The sequence below is a fragment of the Aethalodelphis obliquidens genome, unplaced genomic scaffold, assembly GCF_003676395.1.
Source record: "Aethalodelphis obliquidens isolate GAN/ISIS:26980383/991018 unplaced genomic scaffold, ASM367639v1 scaffold31, whole genome shotgun sequence".
Taxonomy (NCBI): domain Eukaryota; kingdom Metazoa; phylum Chordata; class Mammalia; order Artiodactyla; family Delphinidae; genus Aethalodelphis; species Aethalodelphis obliquidens.
The window spans coordinates 4,895,908-4,917,828 of NW_020837975.1; the positions used below are offsets into that span (position 1 = coordinate 4,895,908).

At 36.2% G+C, this 21,921-nt stretch overlaps 1 protein-coding gene across 2 annotated transcripts in view; it reads right to left on the reverse strand.

The window, feature by feature from the left end:
- MLIP (muscular LMNA interacting protein) overlaps positions 1 to 21,921 on the reverse strand; it is a 290,750-nt gene that overhangs the window by 40,531 nt on the left and 228,298 nt on the right. For both annotated transcript variants that reach the window (XM_027126891.1, XM_027126892.1), the window contains one exon: positions 10,549 to 10,755. In XM_027126891.1, the coding sequence (XP_026982692.1) occupies positions 10,549 to 10,755 (207 nt within the window). The remainder of the gene's footprint in view (positions 1 to 10,548; positions 10,756 to 21,921) is intronic.

A 21,921-nucleotide genomic window follows, 5' to 3' on the forward strand; every position in this document is an offset into this window, starting at 1 on the left:
TATGAAACTTGAAAGTGGAGGGAGTCCTCCTATGGAGAGTAGGGTGAGCATGGTGAGGGTTGTGGTGTTGGGTATTATGTTTCATGTTTGGGATAGTGATAATGTAGTGGTGGTTGAGTTTTGGATGAATAACATGAACATGGTGAAAGTTATTGTGATATAGATTAGTAAGTTTAGTAAAGTTAGGGTTGGGTTATATAGTAGGATAGTTGTTATTCATCCTATGTGGGTGATTGATGAGTAGGCCATAATCTTTCGGAGTTGTGTTTGGTTTAGTCCACCTCAGCCTCCAACTAGGATAGAAAGTAAAGATATGATTAGTATTAGATGTAGGTTGACTGATGGTGAGATTTTATAGAGGATTGATAGGGGTGCAAGTTTTTGTCATGTGAGTAGGATTAGGCCTGTAGTTAGGGAAATGCCTTGTGTTACTTCGGGTAATCAGAAGTGGAAGGGGGATAGTCCTAGTTTGATAGCTAGGGCCATTGTTATTAGTATACATGCTGGTGGGTTGAATAGTTTTGTGATGGTCCATTGGCCGGAGTGTAGTAGGTTAATAATGACTGCTATTATGAGTAGCGTGGATGCGGTAGTTTGTGTTAGGAAATATTTAGTGGAGGCTTCTGTGGCTTGGGGATTAGAATTTTTTATTATGATGGGGATAATGGCTATTGTATTTATTTCAAATCCAATTCAGGCGAATAGTCAATGAGAGCTGGTGGTTATGATTACTGTGCCTAGGATGAGGGCTATTAGGATAATGATAAGGATGGATGGATTTATTAGTATGGGAAGGGTATAAACCAACATTTTCAGGGTATGGGCCCGATTGCTTGTTTAGCTGACCTTACTGTAGATTATAGTGTAACATGGTAGCACAGAGAACTTTGAATTCTTAGGGGTAGGTTCGATTCCTATTATTCTAGAAATAAGAGGGTTTAAACCTCTATTATTTACTCTATCAAAGTAACTCTTTTTGTCAGACATATTTCTTGTCTTTTATGTTTGAGGGGGAATGCCTGTTATTATAATGGGCAGTAAGACGTGTCACATACAGAGGACTAGTGTTAGGGGAAGGAAATTCTTTCAGAGTAGGTGTATTAATTGATCATATCGGAATCGGGGGTAAGATGCTCGAATTCATAGGAAGGATATTGTGAGCAGTAGTGTTTTGTGTTTTGACAATGAGGTTTTCTATGTATAGTTCTGGTGTGTAGGGGTTGTGGAATGCTCCTAGAAATAAGATAGTTGTGAATATATTTATTATAATGATGTTGGCATGTTCTGCTAGGAAGAATAGGACGAAAGGGCCTGCTGCATATTCTACATTGAAGCCGGATACAAGTTCTGATTCTCCTTCTGTTAAATCGAAGGGGGCTCGGTTAGTTTCTGCCAGGGTGGAAATGAATCATATTATGGCTAATGGTCATGAAGGAAAAAATAGTCATAGTTGTTCTTGTGTTGTGGTTAGTGTGGATAAGGTAAAGGAGCCGTTTATTAGGAGTACTGATAGGAGGATAATGACTAGTGTTACTTCATATGAGATTGTTTGCGCTACTGCTTGGAGAGCTCCAATTAGTGCGTATTTTGAGTTGGAAGCTCAGCCGGATCACAGGATAGAGTAGACGGCTAGGCTGGATATTGCTAGCATGAATAATATTCCTAGGTTTATGTTGATGAGGGGATATGGTATGGGTAGGGGGCTTCATATTGTGAGGCCTAGGGTTAGGGTAAGTATGGGTGCGATGATAAATATAGTGGTGGAGGATGTAGCTGGTCGTAGAGGTTCTTTAGTGAATAGCTTGATTGCATCAGCAAAGGGTTGGAGCAGGCCATGTGGGCCCGTGATGTTTGGTCCTTTTCGGAGTTGTATATAACCTAGGATTTTGCACCCTACTAGTGTTAGGAATGCTACAGCTAAGAGGATAGGGAGGACGAGTGTTAGGATGTTAATTATAAACATTTTGTTGGGGAGAGGATTTGAACCTCTGGGTGTAAAAGTTTAAGTTTTATGCAATTGCCGGACTCTGCCACCTCAACAAAGCCCTGGTCTTGGGCAGGTATGATTTGCGCTTATTTATTAAGCTGAGATTAGATCATTAATTGTTTGAAGGCGCTTATTTGAAGTTGGCCTTATTTCTCTTGTCCTTTCGTACTGGGAGAAATGTGTAATAGATAGAAACCAACCTGGATTACTCTGGTCTGAACTCAGATCATGTAGGACTTTAATCGTTGAACAAATGAACCCTTAATAGCGACTACACCATTAGGATGTCCTGATCCAACATCGAGGTCGTAAACCCTATTGTCGATATGGACTCTAGAATAAGATTGCGCTGTTATCCCTAGGGTAACTTGTTCTGTTGATCAAAACTTTGGATCAATAAGTGATATTATGCTTTGGCTAGTAGGCCTAGGCTTTAATCACTCGGAGGGTTTTTTGTACTCCGAGGTCACCCCAACCGAAATTGTCAACCCATATAAAGCTTTGTTAGCCCTTGGTCGTTTGGGTTTGTGATTTTGGTTGATTAATTGAAGCTCCATAGGGTCTTCTCGTCTTATTTTGTTATCCCCGCCTCTTCACGGGGAGGTCAATTTCACTGACTAAAAGTAAGAGACGGTAAAACCCTCGTGTGGCCATTCATTCAAGTCCTTATTTAGAGAACAAGTGATTATGCTACCTTTGCACGGTCAGGATACCGCGGCCGTTTAATGATTGTCACTGGGCAGGCAGTGCCTCTAATACTGGTTATGCTAGAGGTGATGTTTTTGGTAAACAGGTGGAGTTTGTGTTTGCTGAGTTCCTTTTACCTTTTTAAATCTTTCCTTAATGCACGCCTGTGTTGGGTTAACAGTGTTTTTAATAAATGATTTAGTGTTGGGTTATATTTACTAGCTGTTAATTATCGGTATATTATCAGTTACTGATGTAAGCTTGAGAGAGGAGAAAAATTTCTTGTTACTCATGTTAACAGTATTGCTTCTATAGTTGTATAGATTAGTCCAATAGTCAGGCTAGGAGTGGGTTTACTTATTGTTGGAATTAAAACATTGTTTTATTGTCGAGCTTGAACGCTTTCTCAATTGGTGGCTGCTTTTAGGCCAACTATGGTTTATGTTTATATTACTCTCTAGTTAATGTTGTATCCATTTCTAAAAAGCTGTACCTTTTTAGACTAACTATTAAATATACGTTAAGACTTGATGTGGTTTTTAGTATTATTTAACGTTGAACTGAAATTCCTTTCTTGGACAACCAGCTATCACCAGGCTCGTTAGGCTTTTCACCTCTATTATAAGTCTTCTCACTATTTTGCCACATAGATGAGTTTGTTCTGGTTACTGCTTGTAAGTAGCTCGTCTGGTTTCGGGTAATTTAGCTTAAGGTCTCTTTGCTGAGTTGTTACTAGTTAAGTCATTATGCAAAAAGTACAAGGGGTAAGCTTTGCTTTTTTTTACTTTTAGTGTTTCTTTCATCTTTCCCTTACGGTACTTTCTCTATAGCGCCATTGGTGATTAAATTTCTATCTCCTATACTTTAGATGTATGATGAATGTTTTATTTGATTAGTTTATGGTAGTAGCTGTGGGAGGGGGTGTGGGCTAGGTTTAGTTCAAGATATACATGGGTTGTGGAATCTTCTAGGTGTAAACTAGGTGCTTTGTTTAAGCTACATTTTATTTTATCCAAGCACACTTTCCAGTATGCTTACCTTGTTATGACTTGTCTCCTCTCGTAGCTTAGCATGGGTTAGTGAGCTGGGGCTTTGCTGTGGTACTTGAGGAGGGTGACGGGCAGTGTGTGCGTGCTTCATGGCCTTATTCAATTAAGCACTCTGCTCTTAAATTACTACTAAATCCTCCTTTGGTTTTTAGATTTCATAAAAACTTTCGTGTGGATATAAGGGGTGTTCTTAATATAGAAAATGTAGCCCATTTCTTCCCATCCCATAGGTTACACCTTGACCTAACGTTTTTATGTATGGTAGTTATGCTTACTTTCACTCCCTTTTAGGGTTTGCTGAAGATGGCGGTATATAGACTGAAGTAGCAAGGGTTGGTGAGGTTAATCGGGGTTTATCGGTTACAGAACAGGCTCCTCTAGAGGGATATGAAGCACCGCCAAGTCCTTTGAGTTTTAGGCTGTTGCCAGTAGTACTCTGGCGAATAGTCTTGTTTTGTGACTATTTAGTTTACGACTAAGCATAGTGGGGTATCTAATCCCAGTTTGGGTCTTAGTTGTCGTGTACTCAGATTGTACTAAAGTCACTTTCGTGGTTTAGCTTAGTTTTAATTATGGCTTTTTACAGCTTAATTAAGATTTGACCTTATTCTGTGTGATTCCCTAACACTCTTTATGCCGTGTCTCTATTAATTTGGGTCAATCGTATGACCGTGGTGGCTGGCTCGAAGTTTACCAACCCTAGTTAACATGACTTAGTCAAACTTTCATTCATGGCTTAATTTTTATCACTGCTGTGTCCCGTGGGGGTGTGGCTAAGCAAGGTGTTGTGAGCTGCTAGTGTAGCGTGCTTGATACCCGCTCCTTTTGATCTTTGTGATTTGGAGGGCATTCTCACCGGGATGTGGATGCTTGTATGTGTAAGTCTGTTAAGAATTAATAGAAAGGCTGGGACCAAACCTTTATGTTGATGGGGCTGGCGAGCCCATCTAGACATTTTCAGTGTCTTGCTTTATGAAAAATTTAAGCTACATTAACCTATGGGGTGTAAAAGATGTTCGTATAATTTCATTATGGGGCTTGTGTCAGATTTAGTATTGATTTATGAATAAAATGGTTCATAGATCTAGGGAGGAACCTGTATAGGGGGGTGGTGAATATCTAAGCAGATGATTAGTTTTGTATGGGATAAGGGGGGTTTGATCCACTACGAGATACAGTTTTTTGAGCCTGGGGGGAATAGTGGAGTACTGTGTCCTGTAACCATTAATTTAATTGCACATGTTGGTTGTGCTAGTCAAATAACAAATACATACAAGTCCAGCTACAATTTGCTTGACTGTGACGAGACCTTTTAAGGTCATAGCTGAGTCTGTGCAAATCCCCCCCCCAAAAAAATAAAAAATACCAAATGTATGGAATCTCAGTTATGTGTGAGCATGGGCTGATTAGTCACTAACCCAACGAGATGTCTTATTTAAGGGGAACGAGTGGGCGATTTTAAGTTAAAATTGTCCTGAAGTAAGAACCAGATGTCTTATAAAGATCACTGTTAGCTACCCCCACGATTTATGGGCCTGGTGCGAGAAGAGGGATCCCTGCCGAGCGGGTTGCTGGTTTCACGTGGCATGCTGATTAAGCTCGTGATCTAATGGAGCGGCCATAGTGTTAGCTGACTTGAATTTGTTTCAGGACATGTCCTATGTACGATCAATAATTTTATGTAATATGTAAAATTAATAAAATTTAATATGAGATTTAACTGCTCGTGGGGAAAATAATTGAATGCACAGTTATACATAGCATGTACATTTACATTTACAGGAAGATGCTATTATTGACACGTGGAGGTACATGTGTGTATGATTTATATAACAAAAGTATTATAAAATAAATTATTTTCATGACTGACATAGCACTGTAGCCTTGTGGTTATTCTACAATAAACCTTTTTCAGGGAATAGTTTATGTAGAATTTCAGCTTTGGGTGCTGGCAGTGAGGTGCAATGCTTCTTCCTTGAGTCTTAGGGAGGTGTGGTTTTCTCCTTTTCCAGTTTACAAAGCTGGGGTATTTTGTTATACTACAAAGACTCTTCACTTTAGGAGTTTATTCTCGATAAGACTAGTTACTGGTATTAACACTAGGATTAGGAGAAAATATAAGATGGATGCTAATTGGCCTACAATTATGTATGGGTGTTCTACGGGTTGACCTCCAATTCACGTTAGGCTTAGGAGGTCTGCGACTAGTATTCAGAATAAAAGTTGGCTGAAGGGTCGGAATATTATGCTTCGTTGTTTAGATGTGTGGAGTATTGAGATGAACATTAGGACAAGGATTGAGAGTAGTAGGGCTAAAATTCCTCCTAGTTTGTTGGGAATTGATCGTAAGATTGTGTATGCAAATAGGAAGTACCATTCTGGTTTAATGTGTGCTGGGGTGCTGAGTGGGTTTGCTGGGGTGTAGTTGTCGGGGTCTCCTAGCAGGTCAGGTGTGAATAAGGTTAGTGTAAGTAGGGTTAAGATTAGTAGTAAGGCACCTAGGATGTCTTTGATTGTGTAGTAGGGGTGAAATGGGATTTTGTCTGTGTTGGATGGAATTCCTGTGGGATTGTTAGATCATGTTTCGTGGAGGAATAGTAGGTGGACGGTTGCTAGTGCTAGGATGATAAAGGGGAGAATGAAGTGGAAGGCAAAGAAGCGTGTTAGTGTTGCTTTGTCAACGGAAAAGCCACCTCAAATTCATTTGACTAGAGTGGTACCGATGTAGGGGATTGCTGATAGGAGGTTGGTAATGATGGTTGTGCCTCAAAATGATATTTTTCCTCAGGGTAGGATATAGCCTACAAATGCAGTAGCTATAACTGTGAATAGTAGTATTATCCTAATGTTTCATGTTTCTTGGAAGGCGTGGGAGCCATAGTATATGCCATGTCCTACGTGTGCATAAAGGTAAATGAAGAATATGGAAGCTCTGTTTGCATGTAGATATCGAATAATTCAGCCGTAATTAACGTCTTGGCAAATATGTGTGACAGATGAGAAGGCAGTTGTCGTGTCTGGTGTGTAGTGTATTGCTAGGAATAGGCCTGTTAGGATTTGTACAATTAGGCAGAGACCAAGTAGGAAGCCAAAGTTCCATCATGAAGAGATGTTTGATGGGGTGGGAAGGTCGATAAATGTGTAATTGAGGATTTTTATTAGTGGGTGTGTTTTTCGAATGTTGGTCATTGGTGTTCTTGTAGTTGAATGACAATGATGATTTTTCATGTCATTGGTCATGGTTGAAGTCCATGTGAGAATAATGATGACATACATTGTTTGTATTATAAGCATTACTTTTGTAATTAGTTTTGTGGGGGTTCTTCAAAGCCTTCACCTATTTATAGGGGTTTAGGATTGATTGTGGGTGGTGGTGTTGGGTGTGGGATTGTTTTAAACTTCGGTGGTTCATTTTTAGGTTTAATAGTATTTTTGATTTATCTGGGGGAATGTTGGTTGTGTTTGGTTACACAACAGCTATGGCTACTGAGCAGTACCCTGAGGTTTGGGTTTCTAATAAGGTTGTGTTAGGAGCATTTCTTTTAGGATTAGTGGTAGAGTTTTTAGTAGTGTTATACGTTTTAGAGAGTGAGAAGGTGGAGATTGTGTTTGAGTTTAATGGGTTGGGTTGTTTACGATACAGGGTATTTGGGGTTCTGCCAGAACAGAATTGGTTTGAGACGACATGAATGATAAGTCTGAGGTGACAACATGGCACCCTGGGGGAACTGACAAGCAAGCATCTGAAGGTATAAAACTGGATCTCAGAGGAGAAGCAGAATTGGACATGTGGATTTGAGGATTATCAGTACAAGTAAGATCACCCCAGAAGCCTGTGAGTAGGTGAATATCTGAAGTGAGGCAGTTAGAGAGAAGAGGTGGAGGAGGACATGTCCACCAAGAAAACAAAGAAGGAACAGTCAGGGAGTTGAAATGTACATATTATCCCAAGAGCAGAATGATGACAGAGATTCAAGAGTGAATGATCAACGGTGTCAACTGCTAAAAGGCATAAAAGAGATAGAAGACTCAGAAAATTCAGCTGAGTTTGCCGACAAGAAGTTTACCCTTGAGAGAGAAATTTCAGTAGAGTGGTTGAGGTGAAAGACAAAATGCCTTCAAGAATGAATTAAAGAGTAATTTACAGAAGAGGGATGGCTACTGATCACTTTGAGAGAAAGTCTTGAAATTTCTAGGTTTGTAGCATCAGCAAGGAAAAGGAAGGGGAAGTATTCATTTTATTTTGTGTTTTGAAGTTTCTGCATACAAAGAAGATGGGTTCAATGGAAAAAGAACAAATGAAGATGTAAGAGAGTGATGACATGCATACTAAAAGGATGGGTTCAATGGAAAAAGAACAAATAAGATGTAAGAGAGTGATGGCAATGACAATTCAGGAAGGCTTATTAATACAAAGACCTAACTCTTGTATGGTTCTTGTTATGTCCCAGGCACTATTCTAAGTGCTTTATACATATTAGTCCATCTTAATCTCATAATATTCTATTAAGACAGTACTATTATCATCCTCACTTGCCCACTATCACCATCTGGAAGGAGTGGGTTCAAGAAATGAACTCAGATGGACTGACTAAAGACACCATGCTCTATCCATTGGGCTATGCTAGTTATAAGGGTTAAAGAAGGAAATAAGAGTAATGACTCCCTTCATGAGACGGGGAAAAGAGAGGAAATACTGGTTTAAGCACAATAACAGGGAAACACCTGAGCATCTTCATATATGATAGGACATCATATGAAGTTCATCATATGAACTAATGACAGTAAGAAAATAGAACAGGGATTAGTGTAAGTATTTAGGACAAGAGAGAAGCACACACTACAGATGAAACAGAAGAACAAAACTTGTCAAACATCTTCTGTAGCCCCAGTTGATAAGGGAGCCCCAGAGGCAGTTATGTAAGGTCAAGTTCAATGTGGACCTCTGGGGGAGGGGAGGGAAGGGAAGGTTTGAGTTTGGAGATGAGCCCAGCAGATAAAGCTGCAAAGTGAGATCTGGGAAGGATGTTAGGATATTGGAGAGAAGTTAATTTAAATGACAGTTATGTTTTACAATTTCAGACAAGAAGCTATTTCCAGTAAAAAAGAAACACAAGTCTTGATAACTTGGTATGCTATTGGCTGAATATTTACAACACAGTGTTTGTAAACATTGATATCAAATTGAGTAAAATTCATACATTTTAATAGGAGCAATTAAAATACAAAACTAAGCAACTGAATCTTCCATCAAGAAATGTTGTCTAACTACAACATCATCATCATCATCATCATTATTATTATTTCAGGTGTGAAAATATCAATAAATCTCAGACACTGAGAGATGAAATCTATTGTGAAGCTTGTGTAGACTGAAAATAGTTGTCTAGCCTCAAATGGCTTTCATATATTGTTTTTCACAGCCTGACCAAGCAAAGGCTAAATTATGAATGAAATACTGACTCTACCTTTGCTAAATGTCTCCAGAAAACACCACTAAAAATGTCAAAAGAAGAGCTATTTGAAGCAATTGATATCTATAAAATACAATTATAATCCTATCGTAGATGATAATTTATATAAGAAAATGGTTGTTAGTATCAGAATTTTTAACTCTATTTAATAGCTAAATGGATGTCATAGACGTTGGCTAGTACTAAAAGAGGGAGAATTACAGATAATATAAAATCATTTTAAAATATCATACTCTCCCTGAAATACTTCTTTTTCTAGACCTAGAATGAGAAGCAACCAAAGGCCATACAAATGTCATCCTGAACTTTGCCTAAAAGCATTTGTTTTGCAGAAAACGGATGTTTTAAAAATTTAATTCAGGGTTGACAACTCAGTCATGATAAATGTTATTAAATATAAAAAGATAATTTTTCCTCATATAATTATATTCACTTTTTAGATGATTCTTTGTGTTTAGACTGGGTTTATGAACATTTTTGTGAATGCTTTAAGGCCCAAGGAATATTGTTCAACTACATATGCCCTTGATTGATTTCCAAATATAGAGGTGTATTTCATTAAATATAGAGAATTTGCAAAACAAATGTTTTAAAACAAGATTTTACATTTTAAAAAAAGATTTAATTGCAGGTTGATTTTGACTAGTCAATTCTTTTAGAAAAGTTTCAAGGTCTGAGAGTCTGTGTTAAGCCAGAATGTCTTTATGGTGATGCTCAGAAGAGCAAAGGATGCTTATACATAAGCCTTATGTGCTATTGACTGCTTGCTTCTAATAGAATATTTATGATTACATTCCAAAGCCAACTATAAGTATTTTTGCTTTTTTAAAAATATATATACATATTTTTTAGGTACTGAACACCTCATTACTTGTTACATATCCCATCACTATACATTATGAGGCAGATAGATACATTTTTAAATAAAATATTAATATTTATTGCAGATATCTGCAGAAATTCTAATTATTTATTTGCCCACTGACTGCAATTATAAATGCTTCCTCATCAAGGTATTGTCATTTTAAGAAGCTTTTTAAGAATGTTAAACTAAGACTAGAAGATAAATTAATAATGGCATCTTTTAAGGTTTTGAAACATGTCTTGGGATTTCCACCTTGGGATTAGAACATGAAACAATGAGCAATGCAAATTAGGAAATGACTTTTAAAGGAAACATAAATATTTCATAATTCTCCAAGGTTAATTATTATCTTTTTTTAAGGACATGTGTCTTCACACAAATATTTAACATTCTTAATATATTTAAATATTCTTAATATATGTTTCGTCCACATATAAGTTTCGAAAGTTAAGCATGAAGAAGGTTCACAGCACAGGGCATTCTCACCTTATTATATGCGTTGTGACTAGACAGGGTGTGAGAATTCTCCTGTTCATCACTCAGGGAGAAGGAGGACAAGTGACTGAAGGGTCCTGGGGTAAGACAGTCAGCATGTGGGAGGGTCTGTGGATGCATCAGAGACTTAGCAGGAGGATGGAGTTTAGTTTGATATAAAGGATGGAGAGAAAAAGGCTTGGGAGGGACAGGCACATCCTGGGAAGAAGAAAGGCATAAAGAGGATGTTAGTGGGCAAAGGTCAAGCTCACTTGGAATTAAGTCTAAATATTATAGACTTTGCATCAGAATCTTTTACTAGTTGGAAGAAAACCTCCCATCATATTCTGGATCCTCACAAGACTCCTGCTTTTATAGTGCATTGTCTGTCTCTTCCAGTAATTCCCGTTGGTCGCCCATCTCCAGCCTCTCTTGCAGAACTGATCAAGTGCCCACAGAGTCTCCCAACAGGGCCATGTTTGTTTAAGGAAGGAGAGAGCTCGTCCCAAAGTGCGGAGGATGGGACTAGAAGAATTTTCATTGAAGAGGTAGTAACAGTGGAAATTAATTTAAAGGTGCTTGTGATTTGGTCTGGAAGAAACTGGGGGCAGAAAGGGGGAGGGCATCATAGAGGGTATCAAATCATTGTATAATTCATGGTGCCATGAGTTTCCGGTTGAGCTGAGTATGGGGAAGGGCTCAGGAAGAGGTGAGTCTAGAAAGAATGAACGAAGATGTCCATTCCAGGCAGGGTGTTACTTTGGAAAGAAACTGGAGAACAAACAGACGTGCTCAAATATAGAGGGGAAAGGTAATGAGATCTTAACTAGAGAGGGTCTTTCCATCCCCTGGAAAGGGATGCCTGCCTGAGGAAGTCTTTGAGAAAGTAAGAGCTGCTAGATGAGGCCTTGAATTATGTGAACAGAACAAGGAAACCACAAGAGGGAAGTCCTGAATCTACAAAGAAAACTCACAAGAAAGACATATATATATATATGACATATATATATAAGACATATATATATATATATATATACCCATCATAAAAGAAAAGGGCTACTATTTTGCAGGTCTTTTTAAAGCACCTCTTATATTCCTGAAATTTTTAATGTAAGGTAATAAATTGACAGTGATTATCCTACAGTAAAATCTCTTAGGGGATAAAACTTCTAAAATAAAACCTGTTTTATTCACCTTTGAGACCTCAGCATCAAGCATAATGCCTAATAGAGCAGATGTTTAATGCAGTAACAATTGAGTTTTCAAAAGAATATAATATTTTCAATGAGGTCAAGAATGCCATTAGTAATGAATGAATGTGTTTGGCTTTGTGTGAAATGGAAATTCAGTACAAAATAATGCACATTGCTCAAAATGACATTCAGCTAAACAGGTAAATTCAACTTTTAAGACTATACAATTAATATTTCTTTTCATGTAAGCTGAATTGATTTTGCCAAAGCCATGTATTTTTAAGCCACTGATTGGTTTTCTAAAATTTATGCTGAATGTGTTTGCTGTGTCAGTAGATGCCCCCACAATGGGTTCAAACTTACTTTAAAAACTTACTCCAAAACATACTTTAAAAAACTCTTGGAAAATTTTAAGCAGGTTAGAAAATTAAATTCTAGGGTTTTTAAGTTTGTAAAAATGAGGGGTTTTAACCTTATGTACCTTGAAAATATGACTAAAAGTGTTTTATTTTATTAGTTTCTTGTTTGTGCTTCAAGTGTTTATTTTATATATCAAGCAATTACAAATATACATTCTCATTTCACACACACAGACTACAAACATACACTTATTAAAAAGATAGCATCCTATACACAGTGTTCTGCATCTTATTTGAGGTTTTTTTTTTCCATTTGATTACAGTTTTGGAACATTTCTATATCAGTACATGAAAGCTATGGATTCCCTATAACACACATTACTGAGTTATCTCACTGATGATAATCATCATTCAGTGATTCTCTTGGAAGTTCCAGGTATATCACCTAAAATATTAAATCACTTAACACAGTCATAAATTTATCTCTTCTTTGCCAGTTTTTATACTTTTCAGGACTTTCTTTTGTCTAATCCCATTGGCTATTGCCTCTAACATTATTATTATTAAATAATAGTCACGTTAATGTGCAATTTAATGGAAGGGTTGTAGTATTTGCCCACTAAAGATGGCTTTTAGATTAAAATGTATTCTAATTGAGTTTTATTTCTCAATCAACCATTTCATTATTTTATCAACAACTAATTAATCTGTGTGGAAAAGGATTAATATGAAAATTGATTAGTAAGCACAAAGACTAGCTGTGTAAGAAAAAGACAGCATTGTTATTGATAGTTGACAGTGCCTAGGAAGAGGAGCTGAACAGTCTCTGGTTTACAGTCTGGCTTCAGCTTTTTTTGTTTCCCTTGAATGTTTTTTTAAAATTTATTTATTTATCTTTATTGAAGTATAGTTGATTTACAATATTGTGTTAGTTTGGGTAGACAGCAAAATGATTCAGTTATACATACATATATCTATTTTTTTCAGATTATTTTGCCTTATAGGTTATTACAAAATACTGAGTATACTTCCCTGTGCTATATAGTAGGTCCTAGTTGTTTATCTATTTTATATACGGTAGTGTGTATATGTTAATGTCAAACTCCTAATTTATCCCTCCCCCCACCTTTTCCCTTTGGTAACCATGAGTTTGTTTTCTATGTCTGTTTCTCTTTTGTATATAAGTTCATTTGTATCATTTGTCTCAGATGGTTCAAGAATCCATTGTGAGAAAATGTCAGGAGGCAGCCTGTAGTGATCCAGGGGAATCCAAGAGTTCCTTATAGGGAGCAATCTAACCAAGGTCTAACCAATCCAGAGGGAAAAGTTTGAAGAGGGTGTGCTGCTCTGTGTTCTACGCTTCTAAGCTCTCTGGGCTAACCTCCATCTCTCAGGAGTCGGTCAAACCTGAACACTTCTGTAGGGTCAGATGGCATCAGCTATTCCAGGCAGCTGGGCAGGGAGGAGAGAGCAGAATTTTATCAGCATTTGCACAGGCCAAAGAGAGCTAAGAATTTTGGACAAGCTCACTTGAGCACTGTCTGTGGTCAGGACTGTACAAAGCAGAAAGGACCGTTGGTGGTGACAGCCTCTACAGGTATGTCACTGGAGGCACGTTTTCCAATCTGTGCTGCTTGTCTTCTATGCTTTGTGTAGGTTGTTATCCTGCGATTCTTTTTACCTTTGTCCTGGGAATTTGCTTTGCTTTTCTCTTGTGTTTGATCTCCTGTTTCCAGTAGCCCATGTTTTTTCTTTTCCATGTTTCTTCTCATTCACTGGGACTTAAAGGAGCTTCCTGGGGAAATGGAATTTGGGAAGCCAATTTTTGACACCTTGCATGTTGAAAACTTTGTTCTGTCCTTGCACAATTTTTTGTACTAAATCATTTAATTTTTTTGGATTAAATCATTTAATTTTTAAAATTAAATCCAAAATTCTAAGTTGCAAAATAATTATCTTCAGAATTTTGAAAGTATTGTTACACTGTAATAGTGTTACTACACTGTTACTATTTTACACACTTTTTTCAAAAACATATTTTTTATGTATGATTTCTACAGCTTTTCTGTTTTACAGTTATTTTTGTCAATTCTCATCAGTTCCTTTCTTTTACTTTTCTTATGAGCAGGAGATCTTACTGTTCTTTAATTTTCCAAATTGAATATTTAATTGATTTATTTTTATTCTCTTATTCATTAAACATATTTAGAGTTATAAATTTTCTTCCAAGGGCTATTTTAACTATATTCTATAAGTTATAATAGATGATTTTTTCATTGTCTTTTTCTCCACATAGAAATTTTATTTTGAATTTCCCCTTTAATAAAATAATTTGTTAAAGAGCAAATTTTTCAACATACAGATGGCAGGGACCTTTTGTGTTTTCTAAATTTGTTATTAATTTATAAAATTTTTGTGATCAGAGAAATTTCTCTGTATTATTTTTATCTTGGAAGTTAATAGTTTTTTTACTGAGGTAGAGCTGATTTACAATATTATATAAATTTTAGGTGTACAACATTGTGATTCACAATTTAAAGATTATACTACATTTATAGTTATTATAAAATATTGGCTATATTCCCTGTGCTCTACAATGTATCTTTGTAACTTATTTATTTTATAAATAAATAACTACATAGTAGTTTGTACTCTTAATTCCCTACCCCTATCTTGTATTACTTTTATCATGCCAACTAAAAGCTTTTCCTTTTGGGCCTAATCTCAATACATGGTTGGGTTTTGTGAAGAGTCCACAGATATGCAAAAGAATAGTTTCTGTTTTGGTTTGGCTTTTTTGCAGGATACAGAGCCCAACTACATTTATATTAATTCAATTTACTTTAGAGGATCTATTTTTACCTACTGTCCTATGTAATCTATCAACAACTATAAAATGAGTTAAAGTATTTTACCACCAATATATTTTCACTTTTTCTCATCCTATCTCTTGCTTTTGCCTTATGAGCATTGATGTTATATTTTAATGTTTAGATACTCTAATGATTGTATTTTCCATGTAAAGTTTATCCTTTAGCATATAAGGGGGTCTTGTTTGTCTTGTTTAAGGAAATTTTGGCCTGAATTCAACCTTCCCATTCTGAACATTATAACCTCTCCTTTCCTTTTGTTTGTAGCACCTAGAACACTTTGTTATCCTCAGCTGTTCTCAATCACTTGGTTTAACAGTCCCAGCTTAAAGACTGCTTTTTCTGTTATCTAATCTAGGAACTTTTCTTTTCCCTTTTCTAAAAATTTATTTATCTCAATAGTAAAGGAATCTTTCCTAGACCATAAGTTTTTGCAAGAGGTTCATATGAGGAAGGGACCACCGCCTGAGATTGTCTTTGTGCTCCAAAGATACAGGCTTTGGGGTGTGAGTCTGTTTAGTCTTTATTTTTCCTAAAACAATGAAGACTGTCAGCTATACAGTATTTCACATACAGTATTTCACAGATAAGCAACTTATCTGTGTCCAGGCTGTCACAGAAAGAGAGAGCCTCCTGCAAATATGACTTCCTCTGTGATTCACTCTATAGCCTTACCTCCTCCGATTCCTAGAACAAAATCAGTTCAGGGATCTTCTGTTGCCAACATATGCACCCATGCAAAGACAAGGGATTGGGGGTTTGCATATTAAGGTGTATCCCACACATCCAAGATGGGTATTTTCCCAAAGAACAGTGATTTCATTAAATTCACTTATTTTAGAGAATAAAATATATTCTGACTTATTTCTGGCTTATTTTTCCTTTAAAGTCTGAAAAAATGATTTTATTAAAGTCACTTATTTTAGAAAATAAAATATGTGCTGACTTATTTTTCCTTTAAGTCTGAAAAAAATGTCACTCATATATTTCATATTTAGAACACAAATGTTATAAATTGAGAATATTTTTAAATTTATACTTTGATCCGGCTGAATAATAAAATTCCAATATAACATAATTTGCTTATTCTTACTTTTTCCAATCTTCAGTGGCATTTTCTATGCATTTTCTAATGGTATTTGATACAAAGGAATGAATTTCAGTTCATCATTCTTTTGTTTTCTATGTATTATATTATGATGTCTACTGTAGCAGGAAGAACACATGTATCCCCAATTAAACTGGGTTTTCAATTTTTCCTTTATTAAGATTCCTCATAAAAGACTCTCAACATTTACTTAAGCAAAACTTTAAAAATTATAATATTGAGTACTCTTTGTCTTCAAACATTCCTGAAAATTAAACATCATTTCCAAGCCCCAGATGCCTACTTTGGAAATGTCTTACTAATTATGATGTCATAATACAATTTTTAGTTAAAATTCAAGGCAAAAATATAAGGTTAGGGCTAGGTATGTTAATAATGAAAGTAGTTATGAAACAGAAACAGACTCACAGACATAGAGAACAGACTTGTGTTTGCCAAGGGTGGGAGGTGGGGGAGGGGAATGGATTGAGAGTTTGGGATTAGAAGATGCAAACTATTATATGTAGGATGGATAAACAACAAGGTCCTACTGTATATAGAACAGGGAACTATATTCAGTATCCTGTGATAAACCATAATGAAAAAGAATATGAAAAAGAATGTAGTGTATAACTGAATCACTTTGCTGTAGAGCAGAAATTATCACAAAATTATAAATCAACTATACTTCAATAAAATTTTTAAAAATAATGAAAGCAGATATAAAATCTTATTGCAAATAATTTCAAAAATTTCAAAAAATTAGCCTACTTCTTGTCAAATTCCAGTAGGTTAACACTGATAAATATATAACTTATATTTATGGTTGATAACATAGCTTATCTAGACCTAGGTGTTATGTGATGACCTCTGTCATTTCTTATTGTTTATGTCTATATGAATAGTGGAATATTCAATCTAGATTATTTTGCAGGAGTCTTTTTAGTAAAGTTATCTTCTCACTCTCTGAAGATTATTTTAGTCAAAAATAATTGAAATGATAAGTCATATACCCAGTTGGGCACATGAACGGCAATAGGGTGCAACAGGCTTAAGGAATAACCAACTAAGGACTCTCTGTCCATTGCAACAAGTTGGAGAGCCATGACTCTTTTTTTCACCCTCAGGACTATACTTATTAGACTCTTGTAGTTGAAAGAATCTCAATGATGATGGAAAGTACGGGATGGGGCAAGAGACCCTTACTCAGGAAATCTCACCTAGAATATACATGAGCTGTGTCTAGCATTCAGAACTACAAAAGAGACCAATGTAAAACCATATACAACAGGAAAGCTTAAAATCTTTTTTACTGCTTTAGGTTAGGAGTTAGCCAACTTTTTCTGTAAAGGCCCCGATACTGTATTTTTTTTTAACATCTTTATTGGAGTATAATTGCTTTACAATGGTGTGTTAGTTTCTGCTGTATAACAAAGTGAATCAGCTATACATATACATATATCCTCATATCTCCTCCCTCTTGCATCTCCCTCCCATCCTCCCTATCCCACCCCTATAAGTGGTCACAAAGCACTGAGCTGATCTCCCTGTGCTATGCGGCTGCTTCCCATTAGCTATCTATTTTACATTTGGTAGTGTATATAGTCCATGCCACTCTCTCACTTTGCCCCAACTTACCCTTCCCACTCCCCGTGTCCTCAAGTCCATTCTCTACATCTGTGTCTTTATTTCTACCCTGCCCCTAGGTTCTTCAGAACCATTATTATTATTTTTTTAGATTCCATATTTATGTATTAGCATACAGTATTTGTTTTTCTCTTTCTGACTTACTCCACTCTGTATGACAGACTCCAGGTCCATCCACCCCACTACAAATAACTCAGTTTTGTTTCTTTTTATGGCTGAGTAATATTCCATTGTATATATGTGCCACATCTTCTTTATCCACTCATCTGTCAATGGACACTTAGATTGCTTGTATGTCCTGGCTATTGTAAATAGAGCTGCAATGAACATTGTGGTACATGACTTTTTTTGAATTATGGTTTTCTTAGGGTATATGCCCAGTAGTGAGATTACTGGGTCATATGGTAGTTCTATTTTTAGATTTTTAAGGAACCTCCATACTGTTCTCCATAGTGGCTGTATCAATTTACATTCCAACCAATGGACAGCTCATCCAAAATGAAAACAAATAGGGAAACACAAGGTTTAAATGGCACATTAAACAAGATGTACTTAATTGATATTTATAAGACATTCCATCCAAAAACAACAGAATATGTTTTCTTCTGAAATGCTCATGGAACATTCTCCAGCATAGATCATATCTTGGGTCACAAATCAAGCCTTGGTAAATGTAAGAAAATTGAAATCATATCAAATATCTTTTCTGACCACAATGCTATGAGACTAGATATCAATTACAGGAAAAGAATCTGTAAAAAATGCAAACACATGAAGGCTAAACAATATACTACTAAATAACCAAGAGATCACTGAAGAAATCAAAGAGGAAATCAAAAAATACCTAGAAACAAATGACAATGTAAACACGATGACCCAAAACCTATGGGATGCAGCAAAAGCAGTTCTAAGAGAGAAGTCTATGGCAATACAATCCTACCTCAAGAAACAAGGAACATCTCAAATAAACAACCTAACCTTACACCTAAAACAATTAGAGAAAGAAGAACAAAAAAAACCCAGATACTGTATTTTGTAGGCTTTGCAAACCATATATTCTGTCATAATTACTACTGCTATGATAGTGTGAAAGCAGCCTCGGATAATATATAAATGAATAAGCATGACTGTGTGCCAATAATGCTTTATTGAAGAGGTGGTGAATCAGATCTGACCCACAGGCTATAGCTTCTAAACCTAAAGGTTTGAAAACAACACACATTAATAAAATCTTTTTAACGTTTGACCTGCACCCTACCTCCCTTCCAATGAATTATCTTGAGGTTGGTACATTTTTCTTTGGAGATCACTATTCAAAATGATTCTTGAAAATGAACATCATTCTACACTGCTTTGGTATTCAATAGATGAATCTCATAAGGTTCTAGTTTTTGAGGGAAGAACAGGAATCGTAAAATTCTCCTGTATGTGTTTTTATCAGTGAGATATGGAACATAGTTATTTCCCATAAAATCCTTACAGTGCTTTTCACTTACTTGAGAATTGTCTTTTTCAATGTAAAAATACTTAGAACAAATTTTTCAAAAGAAAAGAAGCTTTATTTAAGAGCTTTATTTTTAAAAAAGAATTGACAATTTGGCTTGATTATCATATCCTGCAAAACTTCAAGAACACACGAAGTTATGAAGTAAATAACATCTTTGTTCATTACAGAAGGATTACCAAAAACATGCAGAGAATAAATTCATTTAGTTTTATTTGTTAAAAGAACTACAGAGCCAGTAGAATTAGATGTTGACAGAGACATCATAAAAGTAATGCTATAGCAATATCTGACACATTCATCACTCTAGAAGAAGCCCACTTTCTACTCAGCCATCAAGTCAAATTGTTTAACCATAAAAGCTCTTTCCATTGCAACACTCAAAAGGACATTGGAATGCATATGGGCTCTTCATTAAAGCCTACACATCTGAGGCTCTTTTGTTCCATCTGTTTTTTTAAACCTCCTTTCCTGTGGTTTGGTAGTGAAAGGTGAAAATCCATTTTCCCTTTGCTCTCACTGTCCCCTCTACACACCACACACAGTTATCTGTGCCTTTTGAAACTCAGAGCACCACTGCGTGAAATTACTGGAGCCTTTAACTCCATCCTTTCTTCCCTCTTCCCACCTCTTTGGGAAAATGAATTTTTTTCTTTTTTTAACAACACATTTTTAAATGCAGCACTTATAGTCAGCTTTTCTTTCCTGCCTGGAGCCTATAGTAATCCAAAATCAGAATTTTAGCATTTCTGCTAAAGTTTTAATTTAAAACAACATCCCGTTCATAAAGTCAAGGACGATTACAATGTATTTCTTAAAGAGTGCCTCCTTCGGCCAAAGAGGTATCAACATTTTACAGACATGATCTCAGAAACTCCAAATTACTAAGAAGAGATTCTAATCATCTACATTTCACTAAGATCAAACCAAGATAACTTAGGTCTCTTAATTTTGAACATATGGCATAACTTCTTGCTTATCAGCCCTAATTTTAAAGCATCCATGTGAATTTTAAAAACAGACATACTTAAAGCAACACATCTATTTCAGACACTGACTTGAACAAAAAAATTTGAACTTGTTAAATATGAAAAAGTTAGCATATGCTTAGCTACTTCAAATTCCCTATTAAAAAAAATTAAAGGACTAAAACATAATTGTGAAGATAGGATTTGGACTATTTAGTTCTGAAAGTTTGTGGTTGTCTGAAAGCAAGTTTCACAGAGCAGATAACATAGATAAAGTGTGAAGATATTTGACTAAGACATGCTCAAGAGAAAAGAAAGAGGAAGTATTTTATAATCAATCACAGTGGGCACTAGAGCATGAAAATGCTGAGTTTTATGTTTTTCTATACATATAGTTTAATTTTCATCCTACATTCTGACATGGATTCATTTGGGGAAAAAGGCGCAATTTAAGTTGAAGAAGTTAGAAAGTAACACAGAAAAGAGGCTTCTCTGATTTCTCATCATGGTGGGAAGAAAGAAGAGAATGTATTTGGCGGCCCTTTAGTAGGAAGTCAACTCCTTTCTTCCAAAATTATAATGCTCCTAAAAGAAATGATAACAACAGTAAACATTTAAAAATTTGCATTCCCTTTAAGGTGTCCAGAGCTCTTTCACAGTGACTGTTTCATTTAATCATGAACGGATATGAGTATGGGTACCATTAGAAATGAGATTAGTAGCCCCATTTTTCTAGGATGAAACTGAAGTTCAGAGAGTTGACTGATCTTCCCAGGATCACACCAAGCCCATGTTCTTTCCATTGCATTCTATCGTAATGTTTCTCTCCTTTGCAGGAAGCAGGAAAGTTACTGCTGGAGCAGTAGGCTCCAGTAACCAATAGTGAAGGTAGGGTCCCTTAATGGATTAGGCAACCAGAGGGCCAGCCCTTGGAGTCTGTAGCCTGAGTGTGAAGTAGACAGGTAAGAGCGAGAAAGTACAGAGGGTTGCAGAGAAGGTTAAGAGTAGCAGGAAAGAGACAGAGACCAAGATTCAGATATTTAGAACCCACTAGGATATAAGCTCCATGGGATCAAGGATATTGTCTGCTCTGTTTCCTGAGAAAGCACCCATATCTTTATTGGCACAAACATAAATGGCTGGATGCTAAGAAGAGACAAAACGGAAGTGAATGTGGATAGAAGTAGCGACACCATCCATCAGGGACACCATCCACAGGAAGGACTACAAGCCCAGGAATACTTTCCAGTCCCTTCTCCCCTACACTCCTGTGCTCTGTGGTCCTTCCACCAACATGGGCAGCTAAGGCTTAATACCATCTTCATATCTCAGGGTAGGATTTTGGTGGTGACTGTTAAAACTGAATTTCAAAGAGAAATTCAGTACATTTAATGTACAAGATACATTAAATGTATCCTTCATATTGTTCATGTTAACAAAGTGTTATAATTTTAAAGAAAAATGATCTTGTGGTTTTTAATATCCTGAGGTTTTGTTCCTTTGACTCTACTATTGTTTTACCAAGAAATTTAAGTGAAAGTGTTGATGTTCACCAACTAAATTGTGTTTCCTGTACACAGCCTGTCACCCAGTCTAAAATCACTTTTCAGAGAGATCTAGAAAGGCAAAAATTATCCCCAAAGTTCTTTACAAGGATTATCCCAGAGTCTTTTGTGATTATGAAACAAAGGAATCAAAGCATGGTGTCTTCTACACTTAAAGGATGCAGAAACAAGAAATCCAGACACAGCCAAGAC